The sequence below is a fragment of the Hipposideros armiger genome, unplaced genomic scaffold (assembly GCF_001890085.2).
Source record: "Hipposideros armiger isolate ML-2016 unplaced genomic scaffold, ASM189008v1 scaffold_629, whole genome shotgun sequence".
Taxonomy (NCBI): domain Eukaryota; kingdom Metazoa; phylum Chordata; class Mammalia; order Chiroptera; family Hipposideridae; genus Hipposideros; species Hipposideros armiger.
Genome location: NW_017731979.1, coordinates 659,929 through 687,833, shown reverse-complemented (window position 1 = coordinate 687,833; position 27,905 = coordinate 659,929). Strand labels below are relative to the sequence as shown.

Below are 27,905 nucleotides of genomic sequence, written 5' to 3'. Positions count from 1 at the left end.
CGCCCGGGAAGAGCGCAATGATGGTGCCAACTTGGGCCAGTGAAGCAACGTCCTCCACAACTAGACTGAAGAACAAAACAACAGCAACTTTTCTGTTCCCATCCCCCAATTAAAAAAAAAATCTAAAAAAAAGATGCTATTATTCCTATTCTTCTAAAGGAAACTGAGACTCTGATGTTGACCGACACATTCTAGTTCATCTAGTGAATGGTGAAGGCTGGCTATGAATCTAGGTCTCAGTGATGCTTGTTCAGTGGCTACCATGCCCTCCTCTATGACTTCCTTGTAATCGCTTGCCCCCAAGCTCCTGGAAGATGGAAATACTGTCTTATCCATCTGTGAATCTGCAGGGCCTAGCAAAGCCCACAGCAAAGGTACGACACTTAGCTCCAAAAGCAAATTGTACTTACAGGATGGGGGGCATATGGTTTATGGGCAATGTTGAACAAAAATCTTAGCGGGTGTAGATAGGTAACACTTAGCTCACTGTGAATCGATGGTGTAATATGATTACAAACAAGCTAATGTTTCTTTCAGTCACTCATTCATTTCATGCTTCATTCAACAAATATTTAATTGGACACCTGCTGCCAGATACTCTAAGTGCCAAAAATATGACCATGAGTAATGGTCCTTGCCCTCAAAAGCTCTTATTCCAGTTAAAGAGGAAGGCATGAAAATTAATATTTACAACACAGAGAGATGAGTGCAATGATAAAATAAATTATATGCATAGATTAAAGTGAGGAATGATTAGAGGGCTTCACCAAGAAGCTTGTCCTTGAGTTGGACCTTGTGAATGATGGGTTGGAAATAGTCAGGGAGATGGACCTATCAGGCAGAGGAAAATATGGGCAGAAGGCCATCTCGTAAATAGCACATGGTTTCCCACGGCTAAAATATAGGCTATAAATGGTGACCATGAAGTTGTAGGAGATAAGACTGGAGGAGTCAATCTTATCTCCTTATATCGAACTGAGGAGTCCGATCAGGGAGAGCTCTGAAGTCCTTCATAAATAGGTTGAACTTTTAGTTTCTTGCAGGCAATAGGGATCCCCTTAGAGTTTTAAACAAAAATAATGAGTTTATCACATGGCTTTGATGGCTTTGAGAAGAGTGGATTGAAAGTGGAGGCTGGGAGACCAGTTAGGAGACAGCAGTGCAAAGAGGAAAATATGATATTTCTAGAACAGTAGCCTTTGTGGTAAAAAGGGGCCATGCACTAAGTTTCCATGATCACATTTGATTATCTTATATTCCTACAACATAGGAACTATTATTACCCCCACTTTACAGGTGAGGAAAGCAGGGCTTAGAAAGGTTGTGGCATTTTTTATTAATTTGCTCAAAATCACACACTGGTTGATGGTAGAGCTGGGATTTGAACTCATGTGGTTTAACTCCTAAACTTGTACTTGCAAACATCATGATATAGTGCTTCCCTACAAGGGGTGCTGAGGAAGATGAATCTCTCGGGACTGATAAGATATTGGGGGTGAGGGTGCCCCACCTGTTTTAGACTCAGTGTCATCTACTGAAATGGGGTTGTCATGGAGGGGTCCTCATGAGCAGACCAGCAGATGCCAGTCTGAAGTATTTGGGACCACCTGGGACCATCTTGATGGAGATGCAGCCAGGCTGCCTTGGGTAAGTTTCTCTGTACTTTCCCAGGTACTTGACTCCCAGGAACAAGCAGCGGAAATGCCCCTGAACCAGTGTGAGCTCCTAAAGTGATGGTTAAATCCCCAACAGCAAGAGCAGCCTGTGACTGCCAACTGGGTACACGGTGACTATTGATCTGCTGACGCATCGTGCAGCTGACAGGGAAGGCTGATGAGCTCTTCTGTTCCTTATTCATTCACTTCTGTTGATAGCAAAGTATGAGTCAATACAAGACTAACCAATAATTGACCTCAATTCAGGAAGAAGCTGAGAAAAGCACTCGAACTATCAGCAGCAATGAGTTCGGGATGATGTTTACTTTCACAGCCCTGCTTAAGAATGTAACTACAAGCTCTTCCTTAAGACCTCAGAACAGAATTCACAACTAAACTTCTCTCCTGCGAAGGAGAGAGGGAAGAGGAATGAACAGATATTGATCATCCACCATGTGCCAGGCACTTCAGAACCTCACAGATCCACATGCTTCCTGCACCCAAGACCAATCAGCCACGCGCTCAGTGTCTGGCTCCTCCCACCGCTTGTCTGGCTCCTCCCACCGTGAAGCTCCCTAATGCAGGGGCGGGGTCTGCTTTCCCCATGAGCTGTGGAAGGGGCCAAGTGATGGCGGCAGGAGGTGCATCCAAAGGGTGAACTGTGACTAAAGGGAGAAAGGAGAGAAGAGGCAGCAAATTCCTCTCCCCTGCTGTGTTTGAGATGCTTTCCCCCAACTCACCACCTATCCAGGGGCATTTCAACTGGCCAAGTCAGTGGCTGTCCCAAGGCACCAGCTGAACCTCTTCACAATTCTCATGACCAGCTTAATATGGCATTAGCTTGTAATTGCCTCCCATCCTTTTCTTCTTCACTTTCCTTTCCCTCCCTTTTGCTGCCCTTGGGTTGCATAAGCACCCCAGGCTTGCCTCAGGCTCTGTTCTCTAAGGAATCTGGGCTAGGATATGATGACTCTTCTAGTATTTTTCTATGTTGCAAAAATAATAAAATGCAGGGCCGACCGAGTGGCTCAGTTGGTTAAGAGCTCTCTCAAGAGTTTGAGCTCTGAGCAACAGCGGTTTGATGCCTGGCCCGAGTTGAGCTGCCGCTGAGCTGCCAACAGGTGGCAGGATGGCTCAGCTAAAAAAAATAAAATAAAATAAAAATAATAAAAATGCAAGGAGCATAGTAAGTGCTCAATGCACAATGTCTGCTATTATTAAGACTGCTATAGCCAAATTATAATCAGACCCTACAAGTCTTGGAGCTGTTAAACTTGAAGGAGTCATAAATTATTAGGCTTAGGGGAGCTATGATTTAGCCCAAACTTTAACTCATTAATTAATCATTTGGAAGCTTGAAAGTGCCTAGGTTGAGAAATATGTTCATATTCAATCAGTCCCCAAGTTTCTATGGCTCAACCTCCACCCTTTTCTCAATGGTTCCACTTCCCACTGGCAGTGGAGCACCTTGCGAACACGCAGCGGTGGGCACTTACTCTCCACTGTGGTTCAGGTTGTCATAGCGCAGGAAGAGGCCCGCATAGATGGTCTCGGTCAGCAGGGCGTAGATAGCAATCATGATCAGCAGCACGGCCAGCTTCAGGACGGAGTTGAGTCGGAGGAAAACGGCACAGGTCACCATAGCCAACACCCCCGTGAAGACGAAGTACTGGAAGCAGAGAACGTCCGTGGTCAGGTTCAGTAGGAATGTGGGAGGTTCACTTGCCCTGTCGCAGATGCCAGTAGGTCTCGGCCCTCCTCCAATTCAACAGGTCCCACAGTGAGCTCATTGTTTCCTTACCGCCTCCCCAAACCTCTGCTCCATATGTTTTAGGGAAGCCATTCACACCATGCCGTGGTCTCATCTTTGTTGCCTCCCTCTCCCCCCATCCGGCCAGCTTTCTCCTTCTACCCGTTTCTGTTTTAGTTCTCACCTACAGCTTTGGAAACATTTCCCGGAAGCTCTACCTGCTCCTAGCTCCCAGTCCCTCTCCCTACCCCCCACCCCCATACACTCTCCTTCTACCCAGTATTCCTAAAACACACATCTGATCCTATCACTCCTCAACTTGAAGTCCTTTCATTGCTCTCCATTCCCTCAAATCATGTTCTTCTTTCTGAATAGCACAGCTCTCAAGACCACCACATATCAGGTTTCCTTTCACTTTCCAAACCCCGACATAGATCCCAGCCTCACTCCCCACTTGCCGTTCCCCACAACTCTTCCCTATGCTTTGTGTGTCCGGTGTCCCCAAATCTCAGCCATGTGACTAAGCTCACTCCTCCGACAAACTCAGTGTCCTTTCTGGGAACTTGCATGCACATCGTCAGGTGCTTCTGGACACTGTCTCATTCCTCCATAGCACCCTCCACAGCTCGGCATGCCCTCTGTCACCCTGGGTCGGAAGCAGCTGTGAAAATGGCCAGTTTGAAATCACTCAAGAGCTCGGTTATTCCAGTGGCTTCCCTGTCCACGTCCGTCTGCCCAGCCAGATTTCCGCTTTCTGTAGGAAGCGCCTCAGCCTACTTCCCTTACAGAAATAGCTCAATATATCATCCTGGATGGTAGATTTAAGTTCTGACTATCCAGTGGGAAAAAAGAATAAAACTCATATTATCAGAGACCCACTTGGGTGTCAAGACTTACTTCTTGGTACACATTTTCTCTTGTAATTTTCAAAATAAGTGGCCAAGATGGGAATCATCATCCCCATTTTACAGGTGAAGAAACTGAGGCTCATAGAGCTTAAGTAAGTTGTTCGAGTTCTCTTAGCTAGAAAACTGACACCAAGGACACCTGGATAAAACCTGTCCATGTAAATGTGACTCGTGGGTGCACCAGGCTTGATAATATCCAAAATCTACCCCAGTCTTGTTATACATGGCTCTTTACTTTTACTAGCTGTCTTTTTTTTTTTCTCCTATTACATGAAGAGACAATTTCTGTGTGGGCAGAGGAGACAGGTAAGAATTTCCAGAAATCCCTGAGCAACTCTGAACACATGTTTATTGATTTCTTAAGCCAAACTGACTCATTCATGTATACTTTCAAGGAATACTGGTATCAACCAATGTGGATAGCACCTGAGTTCCCCCTTCCCCACTCCTGTGCCTTTAGGGGGCATGGGATGGACTCAGAAATGAATGACTGTCCTGCCCTTAAGGAGCCCAGAGTCTGGGGCATCTTTTAACTTGTCTCTTCCTTTCCTAGTCAACCCGATTGTGTCCTTATCTCTATTGGAATGATAGGCTCCCCTTCAATATCTTTTCTTGGCAAAATTTTTAGATGACTCTTTTTGATGCCTTTATGCAAGAAGCTGTGAGTGAAGTGAGCAGGCGATAATAAGTTCATTCTAGACTTGATTTTCTTCATCCAGAGAACCTTAGAAGATATTCCATTTTAACAAATGGAGGAAAGAGGAATCGAACCGACGGGTCCTGTTTCATTGTTATCTGCATCACATGTGCATGACTCTCTCAACGCAAACTAGGAATCACCTATTAGGTCAAAAGCCATCGAAATGATTGTGCCCTTAAGTAAAAACTTAGGAGGGCACCACAGTTAAATTTTAAAACTGTAATAGGGATTTATTGAATGCCTGTTGTCATCAAGGGATGGTGCCAGGCTCCGAATAAGAGGTGGCCAGGCCTAAAGGAGGTCCTAGTCTAATATGTGAAGCAGACATAAAAATGGCAAGAGTAAACACTGTGGAAAGTGCCCTGCCAACAATGTGAGCTAATGTGATGGCTACATAGGGGCATGAGGAGAATAACTAAAACTAAACATCGGGTACCTATTCTGAGCAAGGCACTCCATAAATGAGCTTATGCGGTATGATAAAAAAATACGGTGAATGTTTAAATTTTAAAAAATTTTTACAGAAAAAGACACATTGCTGTTGATCCTCCTCAAAATACTCCCCCTCACTTCAAACACACTTATCCCATTATTCTTGCCACTTTCTGAAGCAGTTCTGGAAGTCCTCTTTTGTGAGTGTCTTTACTTCATCCTCCATCATGACAAGGCTCCGTGTCACACATCACTTCTGGTACAGCAATTTCTGTCAAATAAAAACATTACGGCGTGTCCTCATCCACCTTATTCACTGGACCTGGCACTGGGCAACTTCTGGTTCTTCCCCAAAGTCAAAATGACCACGAAAGGTAAATGTTTTGAATCAATCAGGACATGGAAGCAGCCACCATAGCACAACTAAAGACACTCACGCAAGAGGACTTCCAGAGCTGTTTCAGAAAGTGGCAAGAATGGTGGGATAAGTGTGTTCGAAGCGAGGAAGAGTATTTTGAGGGAGATTACTGACAATGTCTTTTATTGTAATAAATGTGTTTAAGCATTCACTGTAATTTTTTATCATACCTCACATATGATTTGTTTTATTTAATTCTTAAAATGACCCAAGAACAGATGCTCTAAGGGCAATCCTGTGAGGTAGGCACAATTTTAAGGCCAAAATTTTCTGCTGACAGGTTTCTGACTGACCCTTTGTTATCCCACTTCCCTCTTTCTGTCTGTCTGTCTTTCTGGTTCCTATTTTATACTTCATTTTTTAAAACAGCTTTATGGAGTTATAACTGATATACTCGCACAGTAAACTGCATATATATAAAGCATACAGTTCAGCAAGTTTTAAAATATGTGTACATCCATGAAACCATCATGATCAAGAAAATGAACACTTGCACAAGTTTCATTGTGTCCCATTAGAATTAAGTCCTCCTTCCCACCGTTTCCTCCTCCCCCCAGATTTATTCATTATTATGTGTCCAGTGTGCATTTTCTAGAGTTTTGGATAAATGGAATCGTACAATATACACTTTTTCGGTTTTGCTTATTTCCCTCAGCATAATGACTTCCATGCTACTGCACATCTCAAGAGACCATTTCTTTCTGCTGATGGGTAGAGAGTAATGGTCCACTGGATGGTCAGTCCACAGTTTATTCATCCTTTCATTCATTTATAGACATTTGGGTTGTTCCAGTTTGGGGCTGTTACAAAGAAAGCTAAGATGAACATTCATTCTTTCGAAATAGAGAAATCTAACTTACATTTTCTAATATAAAATATTTCTTCTTATTTTTTAAACAGGAAGTTAATGAACAAGACACTTGCCTTGAAGGGCAAACTAATATCTAGGATTCATTTCTTTTAGGGTAATTTATCCCTATTTAAAGACAAATTGCCCTCCATGTTTATTTCATTATCTGATTGGATTTATTTTTTGTTTCTGTAATGCCAAAAATAACCATATGGATCTAAAGAAAAGAAGAAAAGCCTTATGCTTTTGGTCTTACTTTTAAGATTATTTAGGAAAAACCACAGCAGTATATAATCTCAGAGTAAAATTATTGCACACTTCTGAAGCAAGACCGTCCTGGTTATCCATAAAGCTCCATGAATTATGATGTTTTTCAATCTGCCTGGTGGGAAAAAAAACCACTATTTCACGTGCCGTGTGGGCGCCAGGCATGAGTCCTGGCTGTTTCCCAAGCATGCGCTGATGGAGCCCTCTGCAGATCTCTGGGTTTCTCTCTCTGTGTGCAGCTCTCTCCTCTCTGGTAGCATGTCCTGCAAACTCTAGCCACCTCAGTCTCCCCAGACTCTCAGCTCTGTCTCCTCAAATCAGGGAGTCCATTAGGGTTTCATTTGGATTCCTCCAACCTGAGCGACAGCCAGAAAACCCTCTGAACTCAATCAAAGCTCAATCGTAATACTCGCTTCATGTATTTCCTCTTTTTCCAGGATCGCTGTTCATCATTGCCTGATGCCCGGTATCTTCAAAACTGTTGCTTCATATATTTTGTTTGTACTTATTTGTATCAGGTGGGGAGGTAAATCACTTCTCTGCTGCTTCATTGGAAATACACCTTTTTTCTTTTTGAAGAAAAATTGCTAAACACAGACTGTGGGCTCTGTCCTTTGGGTAAACTTGAATAACTCAACAATATTGTCTTTTCTGCTTAAAGCAATTTATAAATCTGAAGGTGTGGGAGGAATGTTCTAGCTAGATAAATACATTATAGAAACCGTGGAGTGTGAGCACTAAGATGATGCCACAGGGTGTCAAGATGGCAGGAAGTAATCTGAAAGGACTGGGTCCGCCAAAGAATGAACTTTGAAAAAGGGAGGCTTCAAGGCTGGGTAGGACCTGAATACTTGTGGGGGTGGGGAGAGGGGACATGGGAGGAAGTACCAGGAGGCAGAGACACAGATTATTACACCTCTATGGAAAATTGGCTCTTGAGGGCCCTTTAAAACTATAGCCAGCTCCGAGTGCTCTTACAAATATAGTTAACTATTTATTGAAATGTGCCAGAGCATACAATAAAGGGACTTGGTTCTAAAATGAAGGTCTTCCCATCAAGCCTCCTGAGAACTACCTGTAGGAGTTTGAGATCATGACACTGTGGGTTCGTGCATAGGATTTGCATTCATTTTGCAAAGCTATGCCTCTCCCTCCCCTAGGCTGCTTCTGAGATCAGAGTTGGAAGATGGCTTTCTTCACTGTCATTTCCTGTTATCTTCACTCTTTTTTAGCACTTGGCAAGCTCCAGCTCAGAACTAAATTCTACTTTACACCATCTCTGAGATTGCCACCTCATATGTTTATAGCCCATCATCCAGTTTAATAATGTGCTTTCAAAGTGAGTATCTTTTCTCATGGGTGATGGAGAGAGGTCAAGGACACAGGTGAGGACACAGATGAGGCTCAGAGAGATGCAGTGATTGGCTTGGGACGCACACTTGTGATTGATGGGAAGGGGTGTGCCCATTAAGCCCTTTAGAAGGTCTGAATGGCTGATTCCTTCTATTGGGTTGTCGGAAAAGTCATGACGTATTTTTCCTAGGTTTTTCGTTGCAAACATGCATCATGACTTTTCTGACAACCCAATAGTCTGGTAGCCAAATCCTCCGGTAGAGAAGCCCAGCCATACATATGAGGAAGGCAAATGGTGGGGCAAAACAGGGTAGTAGCTGGTGATGGAAAGAGTCCAGGTCCTCACCATTTAGGCCAGAAGCTATCCCTGCACCAGAGGGGATGTCAGCAGTTGGCAACCTTTGTAAAGGGCCAGGAAGTAAATATTTTTTGGCTTAGTGGGCTTCACCATCCAACTCTGCCATTGTGTTATAAAAGCAGCCATAGACACTCGGTAATGAATGGGTGTGGCTGTGCCCCAGTACAACTTGATTCACAAAATAGGTGGCAGGGAGAATTTTGCCTATGCGCATAGTATGCTGACCCCTGAACAAGACTGATGCTTTGGTTGTGGGAGAAAACTATGAACACTCTGATTCATTCATTTTATCTCACTTTTTGACATTCTCTTTTCTGAGTATGTTTCATAATGCATATGCTATGTCGACACACTAGGATAGGGATGCAACTTATAGTACACATATACCGGGGGTCTGGGCTCCAAACCTGTTTACTAGAAATAATCAATACATCATGGCTGACATTTAATGAGCAGCTCCTTTGTGCCAGGTGTGGCTGTAAAAATACTTTAGAGGGGTGAATTCCCCTAATCCAACCACCCATGAGGAAGGCACTACCTTCACCTTCATTTTACAGATAAGGAAACTGAGGCACAGAGGTGCAACTATGTGAACAAAAAGCTTACCCATCGCATTCTTAGGGATGGAGGATTTATGAGGGCCGTGGTCCTGAGTTTGGGAGTTCAGGTTTGGGGCCCAGGGTCCACAGTGCTGATTTAGAATGACATGGATTAACCGTTCATGAATCCCTACTTCAGGTCGGATGTCATGTGAGAAACTCAACATTCGCTAAGTCATCTAGGTAGGCACCATGAGAACAAATATTCCTTAACGCCACAATGGCCACCCGCGGAAGGTATTATTTTTCCCACTTTACAGATGAGGAAGCTGCGGTTCAGAGTAAGAACTGAGTCAAGATTCCACGGCTAGCAAGTCAAGGGTTTCAGTTGGGCATGAAACCCAGCTTTTGCCTAGCTCTCAATATCTGATTGGTCACCTTACTCCTGCCTTTTGGGACATTCATCACGCTCTCCAAACCAGGGAGCTGGTGTCTCACAGCATCCATCAAACGGATGCCCACTCATTGCTTGGTGGGGGGAAGTCCTAGAGCATGTGGTCTGTCCTGTGCAGCCCTGAAATGAGAGCGAGCTCTGTCCTGCCCTGGAATCCCATAAGAAGAGCTCGGTCCTTTGCTAGGGACTGAGCCTGGGTTCAGAAGTGTGGGCTCACGAATAAGCCAGATGTGGTTTGCACTGCAGTCCTAAGTCTTGATAACTGAAGTGAGAAGAGAAGGACAGAAAGAAGGAAGGATGGAAGGAAGTGAGGAAGGAGAGTCGGGCAGGAGTGGCACTGAGAGAGTCACCTGCTAAGCCTTTGTTTCATTACCTATAAAGTGTAGATGGTCACAGCACTGACCCCACGCATCTTGAGGATGTAATGACGTTATGCATATCAGGTACATGCTCTATACCTGGGGTGGGGTGTGAGTCTTTCGCTCCTTTTCAGACATTTCTCAGAGCAATTCTGGGGCCCAGGTGAGACAACAGACTTTCCTCCGCCCGCATGTTGGAGGGGGTCTTAGAGAACAAGAGTCTACCCGGCGTCTTCAGGATATGGCATTGGCTGGGATTTGCTGGGACAACCTGCTGTCCTCCCTTCTGACCCAGAACTTCTGTCCCAATATGTAAAGGTCTGGGCCATGACTAGAGCCTAAAATTGTCCTTTGCCCAGCCCTGCAGGCTGACCCTAAGGCCAGGGCCCGACCAGTGGCTCTACAGCCAAGAGAAGGTCAGACATTATGATGGCGGTATCCTGTTGGGACACCTCCTGACCCTGTGGTGCTCCACGCATGTTCTATGCCACTTTGATTTAAGTGTAGTTGTTGTCTGTGTTTGTGATTTACTAGCTTCCTTTCTTTCTTCCTCCCTTCCTCCGTCCCTTCCTTCCTTTTCCTACCTTTTCTCCTCTTTTCCTCCATCTCTCCTACCATCCATGCATCCATCCTTCCTTCTTTCTTTCCATCCTTCCTTTTTCAATGCAGCAAACACCCTTTGAGCAATAGCTCTGTGCTCTGTCCTCTATTGATGACAAGGACACATTCGGTCTTTGATATTTATATGAGTTGGGGGAAAAGAGTAAGGGAGGAAGACACAAAGGGAAAGAGGAAAATGCGTAGATGGAAAGGTAAAGAAGGAAGACAAGAAGGAGGAAGAAGGGAGAGAGGACTGGGGAAAGGGTAGCAACAGGAAAGAGAGGAGGGGGCAGGAAAAAGGAAAAGCAGATAGTACAAGGAGAGAAGGAAAGGCAGACACAGAGAAGAAGAAAGGAGGAGGAAGAGGCAGAAGAAGGAAACAGGTCTCTGAGTGCTTGCCGAGGCCCTCCGGCCAGTCCTGCTTATGTGGAGCTGGTGGCGATACCCAGGCCCAAGTCTCGCCAAGGGGAGCTTGTGAATAAATACCTCTGGATAGGAGCAGATATCTGTAAACACAGCTGAGGAATTGAAAGTCAGGTTCTTCAAGGGTATCGACTTGTCAAAATCACACCACAGCTGCGGATTAAAAAACAAAAAACAACAACAAGAAGAAAAAAAAAACACAAAAAAACAGGAACAACAGAGTCAGTGTGGGTGCTGGAAAAGGAGTTGTGTGCTATCAGCGCGGGGCGTCAGTGAAAGCCTGGGGCAGGCCAGGCCCGGAGGGGGCCAGCTGGGACCGGCTCTTTCAGTTTGAAGAAAGGACTGGCTCAGGAAAAGCATCTGCCCGCCAGCAAGGAGAGCCGGTGAAAACTGCTCTGCTGGCCCCATGGAGGAGGGTCTGTGCACAGAAGAGAGAGCAGATGGCAAGAGCAAAGGTCTGGGGTGAGCTCGCAGCCTGTCTCCACGTCAGCAGCTGGGAGCGTGTGAAGGATCTGAGGGGGCACGTTTTCCGGAAAGGCTCTCAGCACTGGGGCAGTGGGCATATCCTAGGCCGGAAATTGCTGTTGGACATTTTGCGGCACTCAGAAAATAACAGCTACCATTGGCTGAGTGCTTCCTCTGTGCCAGACACTCTGTACCAAAAAACGCCTTTGCAATCACCTTGTGATGTCGCTACTATTTTTATCCCCATTTTACAACTGAAAAATATGAAACTCTGAGAAATAAAGTAACTTGTCCAGGGTCACTGAGCTGGTAAATGGAGCTGAGATTTGAACGCAGGTCTATCTGACTCCAAAGCCTCTGAGCTGCCTCTCACACCACTGTGACACGGCTGGCCCCAGAGGTGACCCTGACCTAGAGTCCTCGGGCTTATATCCAAATCCTGCACCCCAGACATATCTGACTCATCAAGAGAAGACCCTGGCTACACCCCTGAACACTGTGATCAATGAGCCAATGTACTTCCATTTTCAATTGCCATAATCTCCCAAATATTCATTAGATGATGAATTTAACTAGACTGTGGTTTCCCTTTTTCTTCATCTCATGAAGTCCTTTCCTTCAAGGCCAACCGCGGAGCTTGAGCATCGCAGACTCTAAATAATTACTGGGCCAATTTGGACAACACATCTCAGGTAGCATAAGCCTGCAGCACACAGGACGACAATTACGGGAGTCTGCACTTTGGATCCCTGACCACATAGAGACCCTCATTCAGGCCCAAGGGCCGCGATGACGGCTTCAGCCACCAGATGATGCCTCTACGAGTCTCTCTCAATGTGCCAAGTCCAAAGCCTGGAATCAGATAAACCACTCTTAACCTCTAGGTCCCTAAGTCATGGATGACACAGGCTGTTTGTACATACGTAGAAAACACCTACAGCTACCATTCTCGAGACAAAATGAAATCAGTAAAAACATAGATCACCGAATCAAAAACAATGATAAATGTGGCAGTAGGAAATTCACTGGAATCGATGTGTCACATCCACTCTGAACTTTTAGAAACTCATAGGTAAGAAGCTCAGCCTTCCTGAAATGCAGTTTCCTCTTCCATTCCATGGGAACAGTGATACCTACCTGTAACCCATAGTAGGTGCTCAATGAATGATAGCTATTTATGTCCGTTGCCCCGGCTCCCACTCCCAGAGATACAATTTAGCAATGAGCGTGAGTTGTGGAGTCAGACAGACCTTCTTAGCAAGTTATTTCATGTCTCTGAGCCTCAGTTTCCTCAGCCATAAAGTGGGGATAATGGGACTTACCTCAAGGGGTTTATGTGGAGGATTAAATACGAAAACAGAGACAGCTCCTCCTCCAGCGTGTGGCACACAGCAGGTATGTCCTTAATAAATAGCAACTCTTATTTATTCTGGTGATTGACTGGCCACAGACGGTACAGCAACTTAAGGGAGGTGGGAGCTCCTTTGGAGCAAATAACCCCTCCCACCGGGAAAAAGAACATTTGCCACCAGTGAAATGCACAGTTCTGACAGTAGCCCCACTGCTGTGCTCTGTTCCTAAGCTCGGGGCTGGACACTGGTACCAAGGACAGCAAGGTGAGAAGCTGCTGGCTCCATGAACTCTGAATTCCTGAGTGCACCCTAGATGCCAGAGGGTTGGTGGGGAGGGATGCTTACGATGTTTAGGATGGCGCCCAGGAAATTGATCAAGATGGAGGCGAAGATGATGACATTCCGCGCCAAATAGGTCTCGTTGATCCAACAGCAAGTTTTCCGGAGGACAAGGGGCAAACACTTATAATCCTCCGCGGTGGTGATGAGGACCAGAGCCGAGTGCAGCATAATCAGGATGGAAAACTGGATGGCCATTGGCATCGCCCTGCGGGGGAAGCATGGAACATTGGGTCACGTGGCTTCAATGGTCTGATCCTCGCTCCCTGAGCAACACTGTCAATCACATCCAGAATTGCCTTTCCCTGCCCCTTGCACCCAGTGATTCATCTAAAGCTCTATTTGTTCAAGAAAAGGGTTATTGCACGAGACATTTTCTATTGCATCCATCCCTAGAATACTCTCTCTGTTGAGAAACTTAGCGGCGCATATCAAATATTTGGCGTGATGCATCACTGCTGCCCAAGTTTTTCACTTCTTTTATCATTCATCTTTCTCACTAGGCAGCTGCTGCCAAGGCAATACACCACTAGAATTTTATCTCAAAACTCTGGGAGGGAACCACACGCCCTTTCCCCTTCAGGGTGGGTTTTATGAAACACATTCCCGCTGCACCTGCTCCAATGCCAAGAACTGAACTTGGCACCTGTTCCAAGTTGTTCAGTTTGGTGAGTGATAACCAGGATTTGTGTCGAATGTACTGTGTGCCATGAGGGACATGGGTGAGAGTGCAATTTGAGACATGAGTAAGGAGAACCCATCCTTGTCCAAAGCTTCAGCATCACCCCCAACTATCTTATCTCGAGCTTCAAGCTGTCACCAAAGCAACTGCCATGGTACCTCCTGTCTACTGGGTATCTCTGCTGGGTGTCAGGCTTTTTCTAGTGACTCAGCGATCTAACACCCCATCTCTGGAGGCGTCTTTGACTGCTTCCTCTCCTTATTAACCAGCCTAAACCAGACATGCTGTTTCTCCTTGGGAATTCATCTCTCGTTCTCTATTCTATGTCCAGCCATTCATGACCTATACTGACATCTCTGAATTCTCTAGCTCTGTGTCATTTAGTGAACTGCATGTTAAAAGGTACTTTGATGGAAATGGAAGGAGATTTTATGTGTACGCCTTCCTTCATAAAGTGAAGTTGGCTTCAGCAATTTGGGTTTAACATCGTTCACTGGCTGGTGGCCAATAAACACGCATTTACTGAATGCGGTTGGACCCACTTTCTTCTTCTAACGCTATCTCTTACTATCCTCCTGCCTGAATTTTCTGATTTATTATTAATAACACTAGTGCAAGGAATGGATTGAGCTTTGACTATATGCTAGGTGCAGTGCTAAATGCTTTATATAAACTATGTCAGAACAAACCCAACAGGTCTTTTGATCTTTTTTTTTTCACGTGAAGATTTGAGGCCGAGAGAACCAACTTCCACAGGGTCACTGGGTTGGTAAATGTGAGAGCTAGGATTTACAGTCCACACGCTGTACCACTCTGCTATTCTAATCACTTTGGGGAGAAATCTGTCTCCCATGTCTGCAGTCATCTTTTTTTTGTTTCTGTGGTATCATCATGCTATTTATTCACTCAGCAAGCTTTCTTCCCTGGCACAGTGGTAGGCGTCAGTGGGTACCAGGAGCAAAGAAACATCTTGCCCATCTTCTACCAGACCATAATCTAGAGGGGAATGTAGACGTGGTGAAATATTATATAATATGCTATGATCTATAAAGGGTTATGAGCAACCATCATTTAGAAAATAGGAAAGGAAATCAAGAGAAGCTTCAGAGAGGAGGTGACATTTGGGCGAGGCCTTGGAGGTTGAAGAGAAGGTTTTTAGGGAGGAATGTAGGGTAAGAGCACTGATAAGCTGGAGGTTCAGAGAAAGATGTGGCGGGGATCTTAGTAAGCGTTTTGCATGTGCACATAGGGGGCATTTTGGAGAAGTAAACCCTGCAGAACAGCATCTGTGTTTTTACCATCTTAACTGGGTAAATGCAGGGAGAGTCAATAGGGGATAAGGATGATGGATTTGATTTGGGGCAAGTGGAATTTTTGGTGCTTGTGGATCATCCGGCTGGAGCCACATAGAGGGATGGTGTAGAACTCTGGGTCTGGAGTGAATAAGTGGTCTTATAAGTATAAAGATCTGAGAACAGAGGAACCCGCCCAAGGAGGGTGTGCATGGTAAGAACAGGAGGACAAAAGATGGAGCTACGGGGGACGCAGAGGGGCTGGAAGAAGGGAAGACCACAAAGGTAATCAGGAAATGTGGTCCAAAAGGCAGGAGAGCGGGAGTGCGCAGCATCATGACAGCCAGGAGGCGAGACCTTTACCAGGAGGGGGTGATGGAGACAGCAGCTTCCTCTGCCTGGGCAAGCGTCGTGCAAGTCACGCCTCCCACAGCCGAAGCTTTCACTGTGGGAGGTTTTATCTACCTTTTTAAATACCTGCACAGTTTTGATCGCATGGGTCACCTTGACAGGAAATCTCTGTAGGAGTTCTAGATGAGAGCAGAAGGTCTGCCCAGCAGTGGGTTCCCAGAGGGCTCTGGGCAGATGGGAAATGTCCCCCCAAACAGGCTGGAAAATCTCCCTGACAACACGCCATTATTCCTGGGCCCCCAGGGGAGACCAGTGAGGGAGAAGCCAGGTGGATCACCTTGTCAGTCTGTCCCAGGAGAGAAGCACCCAATTCTGAGGCCCATGTGTCTCAATAATGTGAGGCAGCCATGGAGAACACAAATGTCTTGTTTCAAAGCTGAGGCAGAAGCCAGCCGAGCCAAGGCGAGTTAGAACGCTGCCTGGTTTCGTGGCCAGCTCTGTCATCGAGAGAGAGTCTACACGTCATATGGGACGTTGCACGCTGCCCAGGGCTCTCTCTGCTGCCTTTTCTGTCTCTCTCACCTGTCTGCACCCCAAGGGTAATACTCAAGCACATGCCTTCAATGCTAGGCTGTGTCTACCTTCATGCTTTCTCATGTAATTCCAATGCTCCCCAGTCTCCTGGTGGATGCCCTGTCCATCCTCCAAGGCTCAGCTCTTCTATGGATTCTTCCATGACACCCGGCATACGGCTGAGCACACAGAAAGTGCTCAATAAATACTCACTGACTTGTGTTGGGAGAAGACTTGTGTTTCTCCCCTCGCTAGACTTCAGAGAGTAGTGCATTCCTACCCAACTCCCAGCACCTCTCCCTGGCTGCCCCCTCAAGGACGAAGGGCCAACCTGCCTGCTCAGAGCCTGTCTGCGATGTTTAGCGAACCTCATTCTTTTTGGAGGGCAGGGTCCTGTTGAAGGTCAGTGTTTATGTGAGTTCAGATGCTTGCCCTGCCCTCCTCCTAGACCCACTGAGATGGTCTGGAAGCCAGAGTCTGACCTTCCCTGTGGGAAGAGGCCTGACTGTGTCTTCCTGAGCAAGGAAGCTCAGTGCCCCCAGGAAGTCCTGACGGGCACCGTCCCAGGTCCCCCTCATTCCTTGGCACCGGGAGGCAGGATGTGGCATACATTCATCTTTCCCGGTATCATCACGGGGAGACCCCACCCTGGAGTTGGAAGGTAGCGTGAGGGAGACAGGCAGAGACCCAAGAGATTTAGGACGGACACCAGATGGCCTCCTGATGTGAACCAAATTCTGTATTCTAGCTTTTACCATAGTTTGCATAAGCAAAGCAAGCATCTGCTTGGAAATGTATAAAACGGATGCTTTGTTGCCCATTTAGCGATGATGCTTTTGTGTACGCTTTCGGCGGGGTGTCAGGTTGTGCTGGAGGGTGTGTGGGAGGATTTCCACACAGAACCACCTGTTTCCAACCGAGTTTTAAATGATCAGCCCTTCCTTCTGGGTTTGCTGAACAAAGGAAGGGAGGATGCTATGGTCTGAATGTCTGTGTCTCCCCAAATTCGAACGTTGAATTAGAGTTGAGGTGTTTCGAGTTGAGGCCTGTGGGAAGTGATAGGTCAAGAGGATGGAGCCCTCATGAATGGGGTTAGTGCCCTTATGAGAGGAACCCCAGAGAGCTGCCTCTGCCAGATGAGAAAGGCAAAGATGGCCATGTGTGAGCCAGGAAGAGAGGCCCCACCAGAGACTGAATCTGCCTGTGCCTTGATCTTGGACTTCCGGCTTCCAGAACCATGAGAAATAAATATCTGTTGTGTGTAAGCCACCCAATCTGTGCTACTTTTTTATAGCAGCCTGAGATGGGAGGCAAAAGGCAGACATATGGTCCAGCGGCAAGAGCAAAACCTTGGGCAAGGAAACTCACTCTTCTATCATTTATTCACGAGCAAAACTGGGATTTTTAAGCTCATCTCCTAAAGGAGGCTCTCACATGATAGTAATAAAGCAGTGAAATGCTTAGCACATAGTAGGGGCTTAAAGAAATGTTATTCCCTTTCTCTATTCACCGTGAGATTCAGGAAACCGAAGGCATTTTCAAGCATTAATTACAAGCAGGCTCTCTAAGCAAGGTGCTAGCACTGCATATAAAATTTCTTTGGACCCCTCTGCTGCAGCCCCTCAGCCTTCATTTAGTCCTGCTCACATACACATTATAACATCGGATTGTAATTTTTATCTAATTATAGAGCTCCTCAGGCATCCAGGGGTTCTGAATTTGCTTTTGCATTGTTGGTGTACAGAAGAGGCAAGGAGACCTTTCATTTCTGAAATCAAGTCTGAAAAAGAATGACAAGAGATTTGCAAACAGCTCTATCCAAATCATGTTCAGACATTAAGCTCTAATTACTCGCCGCAGTCTGTCTTATAACAGGGGCTGGGTTCCTACCATGATTTGAGGTTTGCTGGGGATTCACAGGGGTGAGTGAACAGCCTATAGCGGCTCGCGGTACAACAGGAAACAGGAACTCAGGTCATACTGAAGGATAACATTTGTTCCACCCTTTACAATCTGTAAAGAGCCTAAGAGTCCAACAGCGTCTTGATCCTCATAACAACGCTGAGAGGTCGGTGTTCTTAGCCACTTCAACAGATGAAAAGGCCATGGCTCAGAAAGCAGAATGGAGCCGGAATTTATCAAAATGGGTATGACTCATTTTATTCATACATCAGCCCTGGGAAGTGGGCACTGTTATTCCCACATTATAGATGAGAAACCTGAGGCTTCAGAGAAGTCAAGTACATACATGCAGCTAGGAGGATGCACAGAAAATAATAAGATCTAGTGCCTCTTCCTTCCTTCCTTCCTTCGTTCCTTCCTTCGTTCCTTCGTTCCTTCCTTCCTTCGTTCCTTCCTTCCTTCCTTCCTTCCTTCCTTTCTTCCTTCCTTCCTTTTTCTATACTCCCTCTCTTGCTTGGGTCCTCTCCCCCCTTCCTCTCTTGTCACCATCGACGCAGGCTTACATTGTTACACAGAAGGTATTCTCGGGTCTTTCCTCCGGGAGAGGAACATCTGCGTGCGTGTGGAAATTAAAGGTAAGAGCAGAGCAAGCACTGTCTTTCTCTGCCAGGGTCCATTAATTTTTGCCGTGGGGGCTGGGAATTAGCTGTGGTCACGTGAGCCGACTGCCTCATCTGCTAAAAAGTCCATGACAGAAGCAATGCGAGTGAAAGGCACCTACCATCTGTTTAGTCGCAAAGAATCAATCAAAAACAAAATGAGTTGGAGAGGAAACAAGCACACAGTAAAGAAAGCTGTGCTGTGTCTGGGCCAAATGGGCCACTCAGTTCCCACGGTATGTGGGCTGTCTGGTCAGAGCTCGGCTTCCAAGTTTCATTGTCAGGTTCTTGTCTTCACTGAGCAAGGGATGCTGGGATTTCAGCTGACACCCAAGTCAGAGACTGCACCTGGCCAGGTGCTGGGTAAAGTTCCAGGTCTGTTTTACCTGGAACTGGGCACCAAGGTTGGCTCACCTCCTCTGGTCACACCACCTAGAAAGGGAGCCTACCCAGGCCAGCTGGGAGGTACCATGCTCCCTTCCTATGGGGCACAGTGGCCCCTTCTGTCCCACTGACAAGTCCAGACTCACACCCCATCCTGGGCTCCACTCCCTCTTATCCCTCACATGCACTTGGTCCTGGGAACTGTCAACTCTGTTCTAAATTCTCGCAAATATCTGGTCCACCCCCGTGTCACTCCCTTGTCCCTAATATTTCTCACCTGACAGTTTTGCAGTTGTCTCCTAACTGGTCTTCCCAGCCCAGACCTCACCGCTTCCTATCCATTTTTCACATCCAGAGATATCCTTCTAAACACAAATCTGATCACATCACTTCGTTGATTAAACGTTTCAAGCAAGTCTTCTCTTCCAACCCATCCCAATCCCTCAACTAGACCTCCAAACACCACTCACCCCACCACTTCACTTCTAGTCCACCCTCCCTTCCTGCTCAGTCCTCTCCTGTGACCTGGGGAGCTCCTCCAGGAGGTGGCTGAGATGGCAGTGTCACCTCCTCTGAGAACCCTGCCCTGATCCCTCTGCCTCCCCCCACTCCCACACAGCTTGTCCCACCTGAACTTGCCTCATCATAGGAGTCGTTACCCTATAATATAGTTGTTCAGCTGTCTCCCCACCCCCCACTAGACTGTAAGCTTTATTATGGCAGGGACCATAATTTTATATCTCCAGTGTTCAGCACAGACCGGCACACAGTAGGTCCTCAAAGAATGTTCATTGGGAGTGTCAACACCCTGTGTTCCAGGAGTCCAGAGGAGGTGCACCAGATACGGTCACACCTGTCTCGACTCCCACATTCCGACCAGCAGGAGTGAAGGGGGCAAGTTCGGGTGACTCTCGCAAGACCCCACCAACACACACAGCTCGCCACCCTGAGACCACCCCTTTCCCAAGGACCCTAGTCCCCTCATGGCTCTTGGGTATTTCAGGAAACCCATTCTCTCATGGCACTCCCTGGTATCCTGTCCTGATTTAGTCATTGTCATAGTATATACAAGCCTATACATAGCATATCTACCTGCATACCCCAGGCATATCTACATACATAGCATATAAGTAGCTACCTATAGCATATGCTCCTAGACATATGTAGGTATTTTAATTATTTTTTTGTCTCCTTCTACTAGATTATAAGGTCTAGGTGGGCAGAGTTTTTTTGTTGTTGTTATTGTTTTGGGTTTTCTTTCTTTTTTCTTTTTTTTTTTTAAATAATTTTATTTCACTGTGGATCTTTTTTTTTTTTTTGGTCTTTTTTTTGTTCAGTGATATATTCCCAGTATCTATTGTAGAATAGATGTGGCTCATAATAGGCACTCGATTGGTGCAAGGCTCTCCTAGCCCGCATACGGCAGAAGTGCACAGGCCTTCCTTCTCACTCTTTCTCTCATTACAAACTTTTTTTAAATTGTAAAAGAAAGCATAATACAGAAAACCACACAAAAGTGCAGCTTAATTAGTTACCATAAAGTGGCTGCATTTGTAACAACCACTCAGTTCGTGAAATACGATTCTGCAGGGCATCCCCAAAGACCACCCACGTCCCCTGGCCCAATCCTCTCTCCGACCCCCAATTAATCACGTTCCGCTTCTCTATAGTTTTATCACCTATTTTTAGACACTATAATTTAGTCTCACCCAGGTTTTGTTATGTTTGATTTGACTTTTAAGTCTTTAAAAAAATATGTTTTCTCTTTATCTCTTTCCTTGTAATTTATCTATTGAAGGATACGTGCCCTTTGACCTGTAGCATTTCCCACTGTCTGCATTTTACTTGAGCATATCCATTCATTCAGCATCTTCTGTCCCCCAGGATTTGATGCAAATTGGGAACTAGATTCAAAAGCCTGGTCAGACTTAGGTTTGATCCCTTGGTACGACATGCTGTATTCTTCTATCAGGAGATATGGTTGTCTCTCCTTTTTGTGGTGATAGAGTCTTTTGATGCTCACTTCCTAAATCCATTAATTCATTGAGAGTTGGAAAACAGTGACATTTGAATTCTATAATAGCTTTCAAATGTATTAGGTTGAATCATTTGAGGATGTTTCCACTCACCTACTACGATCTGGTGATCTTGCAGATACAGTTCATGCAGGAAAGACAGAAAAAAAACATTTGTTTCTTTCCCGTTTTTACTAGTTTCCAAGATAACCAAGTAGTTCCCTATCATCCACCAAAAGTTACCAATCCTTAAAATTGTCATGATGAACTCATAAAGTTAAAAATATTTGCTGGGTTTTGATTGAACATTGTAACAAGTATTCATACTGGTGCTCAAATGAGTCCATCTTTGGATGGTGGGAACTTCCTCAGTGTGGCCTCTCAACCTTTTGGACATGACTAATAAGCTTGATGGCTTCCTTGTAGGACAAGACGTCCAGGCTTATAGTGTACATTTCCTGTCCCAGCCCTAGAATCACACATACCTAAAAAAAAAACTTTTAAATAAAAACTGTGATATGTTACTTCAAGACCACAACCTGGCCCCTCGTTATGCTCACATATACTGGGTTGAACATTCTAGGACTTTCCACATTTATATCTCCAATCCAGGATACCATCTTCCATTTAGTTCTTATGTCTCCTTAGGCTTTTCCTTCTGTGACAGTTTTTCAGACTTCTTTTTTATTGAAAAAATATTCTTGGCCTTTTGAACTTCCTTTGCTTGGTCTGCTCCTCCAAACTCTTTGGAGTGTACTTTCTCTTCTAATAATGGGCCTTTAAGCCATTCTTTACTGTTTGGGCCCACTTCTGTTTCTTTTGAAATGTATTTTTTCTTCTAATAAACTCCTTTTCTGCAACTTTAAAATAAATAAATAAATAAATAAATAAATAAATAAATAAAATAAAATAAAATTTAAAAATAAAAAATATTCTTCCTTTCCACCTTCTGTTTCTCGTAATCCTGTGTTTATATGTTCTAAGTCCCTTCTTGTTAAGTCTTCCTTATGGAAATGTATCTTTCTCTTATTTTTATTTCCTTCCTGAGCTCTCTTACCAAAGTTCTAAGTGTTTCTAATTCTGATTTAGGTTGTTATTTCATGTCTTGAATCACATTCAGTGCTTTGGTTCCTTTTGAAATAGTAGGTTACTGTTGTGATATACAGGTGGTAGGCATGTCTTTTTGGAGTGTTTTCATTGACTATAAACAAGGATATTAATCTACATGTTTATTCTCTTTTTTTTCTAACAATAGCTTAGTATGGGATTGCCACCTATATCGTCTGTTAATTTTTGTGTCAAGTGAACTTTCCTGAACTTTTAGAAGGAGGTGTAGCTCAGGATAGCTTCTGTTTTAACTTCACAGTGCTCTGTTTTTAGTTGTTTTCACGTTGTGCTCAACAACATAAGGGCTTGAGGCCCTTCCCACGTTTGCATGGACTCTCCCTGTTCTTTTTCTCCATGGTCCTTCTTATGAGTAGCTTTGACTCCATCCACACAGCGCCTGCCCGGGTCCTATTCTGGGAGGGAGATTTGGCGGGTCCATTCTGGGAGTTCACAGTGTCATGGTGGCTCCAGCGCTTCAGACTTGACTGTGGACCTCTGCTGTCACCTGATATTGGATTGGGCAAAACCCCTCCCACTTTCAGTTGCTTTTATCATCTTCGCCCATGGCACTTCCCAGTAAATATCTCTTGGCCTGGATGGGGCTCTTTTGTTTCCAGTAGTGACAGATGCCTCCTTGTTTCTTTGTGATTCCTCTCACACAGATGCTGATGTCACACCAGTCTTGGGGCTATTAGAGATGATTGTCACTACCCGCTTCTAGTTGGATGTATGGGAGGGACTACCACATCACCTGTTTTTGTTCTAGATACAGTTGATGAGGGTTTTGATTTTGCTATCTATATAGTTTGTCAGATATGTGGGAAGTCTGACATGCCACCTCTGCCACCATCTTCCCAGAATCCTTCTTCTAATAACCCTGCTAACCTAGAAAAGGTCAGCCATTGCCGTTGCCTGAGTGTTAGTTAATTTAGAGTGTTAGTTAATTTAAACATCTTTTATTTACAGAATCATGTTACTACCTTCCTCAAAAAATTTTAGGGCCTCCTTCCTGCCCCCAGGATCAATTCTAAATCCTTTGGTGGTGGACATTGAACGTCTGCTAGCTCACTCCTTTCTCAGCCATGGTGCCCGCCATCTCCTTGTACAAATTCTTTCTTCTAAACACTCCCATGTACTCACGATCCTACAGACAAGATCTTTCACATTTCTGTGCCTTCGCTGGTGCTGTTTTCTAAACTGGGAGTACTCTTCCATGCTTTCTCCCTCTCCTACTCAGCTCAAAATTTCACCTTTCTGCACTATTTTTCTTAAACCATGGTCCCTGTCAGGATGAATCACAGATTTTGGTACAAAGCAGCTAAATAGTTAAAAGCACAGACTCTGTCTCTGGGTTCAATTCTCAGCTCAGCCACTATATAGACATGAGACCTTAGACAAATCCTCATCTACAACATGGGAATGAGAATGCTGCCTCACTTATTGAGACAACCCGTGTAAAGGATTTAGCACTTTCCTGGCATGTAGTAAGTGCTCAGGAACTGGGAACCATTATTAATTTCTCTCTCTCCCACTAAATTATGTCTTAGACAATGTGGACCTCCTCCTCCAAAAGTGCACCATCTCAGGGCCTGGCATGTTGCTTTGCCTATATTAGGCGCTTAAAAAATTATTTGTTGATGTTATTTTTAATCACAGGAAAGGGGAAAATTCATGGTAAGTGTAGGGAGAAGGGAATGACCTGAGAAAAGAAGCAGGAGCGGGCCGGCCGAGTGGCGCGATGGTTAAGAACTCGCTTGGGATGCCAGAGGGCCCCGGTTCGGATCCCACATATGAGGGCCAGTGACACTGCCCTCCACAGCTAAGATGCTGAACAACAGCTCAACCTGGAGCTGGGCTGCCATGAGTTGCCGGCGACGGCGTGGGCTGCAGTCCCTGTGGCAGTGGATTGCCATGGGCTACCGTGTGTGGCCAGCAGCCAGCGTGAGCGGCCAGCAGCTGCAGTGAGCGGCCGTCCAGAAGCCGGTGACTGATCTGCCTCGCCAGAGAAGAGCGCAATGATGGTGCCAACTTGGGCCAGTGAAGCAACATCCTCCACAACTAGATTGAAGAACAAAACGACAGCAACTTGCCTGTTCCCCTTTCCCCAATTTCCTAGCACTGTTCCCATCCCCCCAATTCCCCAATAAAAATCTTTTAAAAAAAAAAGAAGCAGGAGCTACCTTACTGTACAGGAGACAGCAAACAGCATGGCCACTGGGCTAATTCAGAGCTAGATTCAAATGTGGCTCTGGCACCTATAACCTGTACGACACAAGTCTGTGTCTAATAGAGAGTTAAGCACCCAGACTCTGGAATGATACTTCCTGGGCTGGAATCCAGGCTGTAACATTTTTCAACATTGAGACCTGTGTAACTTCTTTCCTTAATCTGAGCCTCAGTTTTCTTCTCTTTAAAATGGGGAGAATAACAGTACCTACCTCATTGGGTTGCCATGAAGGATTTCATGAGTTACTGTGTGTAGAGTGTTTGGAACAGTGACTAGCCACATACAGGTGTGTACAGTGTTATTACAGTGCCAATTTGGCTGACCCTGGAAGCTATGATGCTGTATCTCTGAACAACAAAGCGGTAATTACCAAAGAACGGTAAATGGTGACTGAGGCTTTCACACGTACTTATGTTCTGCATTCATGGGGACAACGTCACACAAGAGGGAGGCCTGTTTTGATTTTAGCTATTGTGCTTATTAAGACTAGGGCAAATACTCTTGACTTGGCAGAAAAATGAGATTATTACGTAGAGTCAGGCCACCAGCATAGGCACTGATATTGTCAGACCTTTTAGTATGGATACTGGATCATGTTATTTTAAATCTGATCTAACTTTATTTTGAAAAGGTCAGCTGGCTGGCTCCAGGTGAGGGACCATCAACTCACAAAGAGATTTCACCTGATAACTTTGTCCTCTCGTATTTACCTTGAGGAAGGAAGCAAACTTTGTATCGCTGTGATAAACAGGAGAACGATAAACGCACACACCAAGTTTGACTTGAATACTTCATCCCTCATTTGAGAATACTGTAATTAAAAAGAAGAAGGAGAATAAATTACTGTGCAGCAGAGTTAGGTGTTTAGAAGAATTAAGTTTTACCCATGGTTGAGGTTTGGAGAAAATAGCAAGAAGAGACAAAGAATATATATATATATATAATACACACACACACACACACACAGGGGGGTTGTCAAAAAAACTGTATACACATTTTAAGAGATGTTATCTATACTCAAGCAGTGGTTCGCCATAATCAGAAGTGTCTGGATGCTGATGGGAACCACTTTGAGCACCTCTTGTAATTGCAGAAGTCAAATGTGACTTGTATTCATCTTTTGCTATAGGTATATATTGAGTACTATAATTAATACAATTTTTTTCTTTCTTCAAATGTGTATACATTGTTTTGGCATCAAGTGTGTGTGTGTGTGTGTGTGTGTGTGTGTGTGTGTGTATAATTTATTTTTAATTAAAAGGAATCCATATCTTAAGTAACTCTTCACAGAGTATTGTCTCCATCCCTCCCGCCAACCTTTCCGTGAGAGCCCAGGAGTAACTAAAACTCCCTTCACAGGAGGAGGGGCGGGGAGAGGGCTTTGCATGAGCTTATCCCACTCTTCTCCTCCCACTGAACTAGCATCATTTTAGCAAAACAGAAGAGCACACATCCATCTATGTAGCAAATCAAATTCACATCGATCTTCATGAGTAAACTTAAGTCATTTAAGGATCTTGTTCTATTTCTTGTTAGGTTTGGGGCACAGGAAAATGTTTACCAGAGAGAGTCTTTGTGCCTCCATTTTTGGTAAAACTATTGAAAAATAAGTTCATAGAATCTTAAAACCTTAGAAAAAAAAAACCCTTAGAAATAGAAAGTAGCCTGAAAGATCTCCAGCAAGGGCAGCCCTTCCGCACAAGAGAAACCAAGACTTATGGACCAATAAGCTTAATGCCCTTCTTTTGTCTGCTGGAGGAGGCCCTGGGGATTGGCGGTAATTTTATTTTGATTATCCAGAGTACTCAGTAATTTCATTGTCCAGCCTTAAAAGCTTCTGGAAGGTCTGCACTGAATGTATACTTGCCTTCGTCCTGCCTAGTTTCTCGAATCATCTTGGAGTCACTAAACTGAGGAATAATCCAATTCATCCAGAAGGAAGAAAGGATTTTTTAAACTGAAAAAAGACCTTAAAATTAGCCTAAAGTAAGCTGCTACTTTTACCTTAATGTCAGAGAGGTCTAAGGACTGCCATAGATCACACAGCATACAGATCATTTTTAGCTGGGGGAAACAGAAAACTTAAGTCTGGCTTTGGAACTTTGTAATCCCTGATTTGAATTTCAGAGTTACTTGATAAAAGGAAGCCGGTGAACAGAGCTCTCATAACATCTCAGGCTCTATGTCCTCAAACACCAGGAGAAAGCTGTGGTCAGGTTAATGAGGACCAATGAAATAATAACATTAGTCCAACTTCTTGTTGGTATGGTAGTCACAATCAATAGTTACAGGATTTTTATTGTCTTGCTTACTGCTTGGTGTGGTCTGAGTTTTAGACGGAACCTACTGCTTGTTGTCATGGCTAAGATTTGGGGAAGGGCAGTGGCCCCTAGCTGGTAAGAAGTATGGTAGAAGCACAGCACTGCTCAGAGACTGCACATTCGTGGCTGTGGCAGGGCAGTGCTTTCTCTACTCTCCAGGACGAAGGCCTCTGTCCACTTTCTGGCAACCTGCTTGGTATCAGGAGGGGAACTAGGAACATGCCTCTGAAGAATCACTATAAGCCATCCTCACTCCTGATAAAAGCACAGGATCCATGCTACTAATAGTTATTATACAAAGAGTGCTGCCTAAGGAAAGGGCCCAAGCATGGAGCCCCACACATACTGGCCTGAAAACAAATGAGTTAGCCACAAAGCAGTCAATTCAAAGAAAGCTAAATGTCTGAGTTCCTTCTAACAACCAATTGCACAGGATCACATTATCCTTGGTGGCTGACTGATTAGTTTCAAACACAACTTGGTTATATGATACTGAGATTTTTAAGACTAATAATTTTTAGTTTACTTTATCTGTCTTTTCCTCTTCTTCACCCTCATCACCATCATCAATTCATCATTACTCTCATCATCACAGCATCTTGAAGTTGTAATGGACCACTGCTCTCAGGAATCCTTTCCATAACCACTCTGATATCTACTCAAAATGCCTACTGATTAACACCGGGTGACCTTTTCTGCTGCTGGAGGAAGTGGGGTTCTTTTCTCTGAGCTGGGGCGGGCCATTCTAGGGTTTTGAACACCCTCAACTTGAACTCTCAGTGCCTGCGAGCTCACCCCTTCGCAAAAGGTTCCTTCCATGATTGGCCCATTCTCACTGTGAAAAGGTTCTTTTCTTAGATCCCATGCCAGAGCCTCTGACTCCTTTCCTGAATGTGTCTTATGGGTGACTTTAAAATGTTACCTCCTCCTCATTTGTCCAGACTAAGATGTCAGGCTGGGTGGAGACAAGTGGGAAGACTTACTTTGCCTGCAGACTTGCCACTCTGCCAATGTCTCACTGTGAGCGAATGTCCGAAGGCAGCCCCTGAGCCAACTATAAATGGAATTCACACCAACTAAAAGGGCATGGCACTTGAAATAAGTTACAAGTGCTTCCTTTGAGAGCTTACATTAGAACGTGGTTATTTTTCAATCTGTAGGGTCTTGGTT

At 44.9% G+C, this 27,905-nt stretch overlaps 1 protein-coding gene across 1 annotated transcript in view; it reads right to left on the bottom strand.

Annotated features, from left to right (window-relative positions):
* ADCY8 (adenylate cyclase 8) overlaps positions 1 to 27,905 on the bottom strand; it is a 205,289-nt gene that overhangs the window by 38,683 nt on the left and 138,701 nt on the right. The window contains exons 8-11 of the mRNA XM_019625474.1: positions 25,125 to 25,225; positions 13,229 to 13,430; positions 11,130 to 11,219; positions 3,152 to 3,324 (exon numbers count right to left, since the gene is read on the bottom strand). Of these exons, the coding sequence (XP_019481019.1) occupies positions 3,152 to 3,324; positions 11,130 to 11,219; positions 13,229 to 13,430; positions 25,125 to 25,225 (566 nt within the window). The remainder of the gene's footprint in view (positions 1 to 3,151; positions 3,325 to 11,129; positions 11,220 to 13,228; positions 13,431 to 25,124; positions 25,226 to 27,905) is intronic.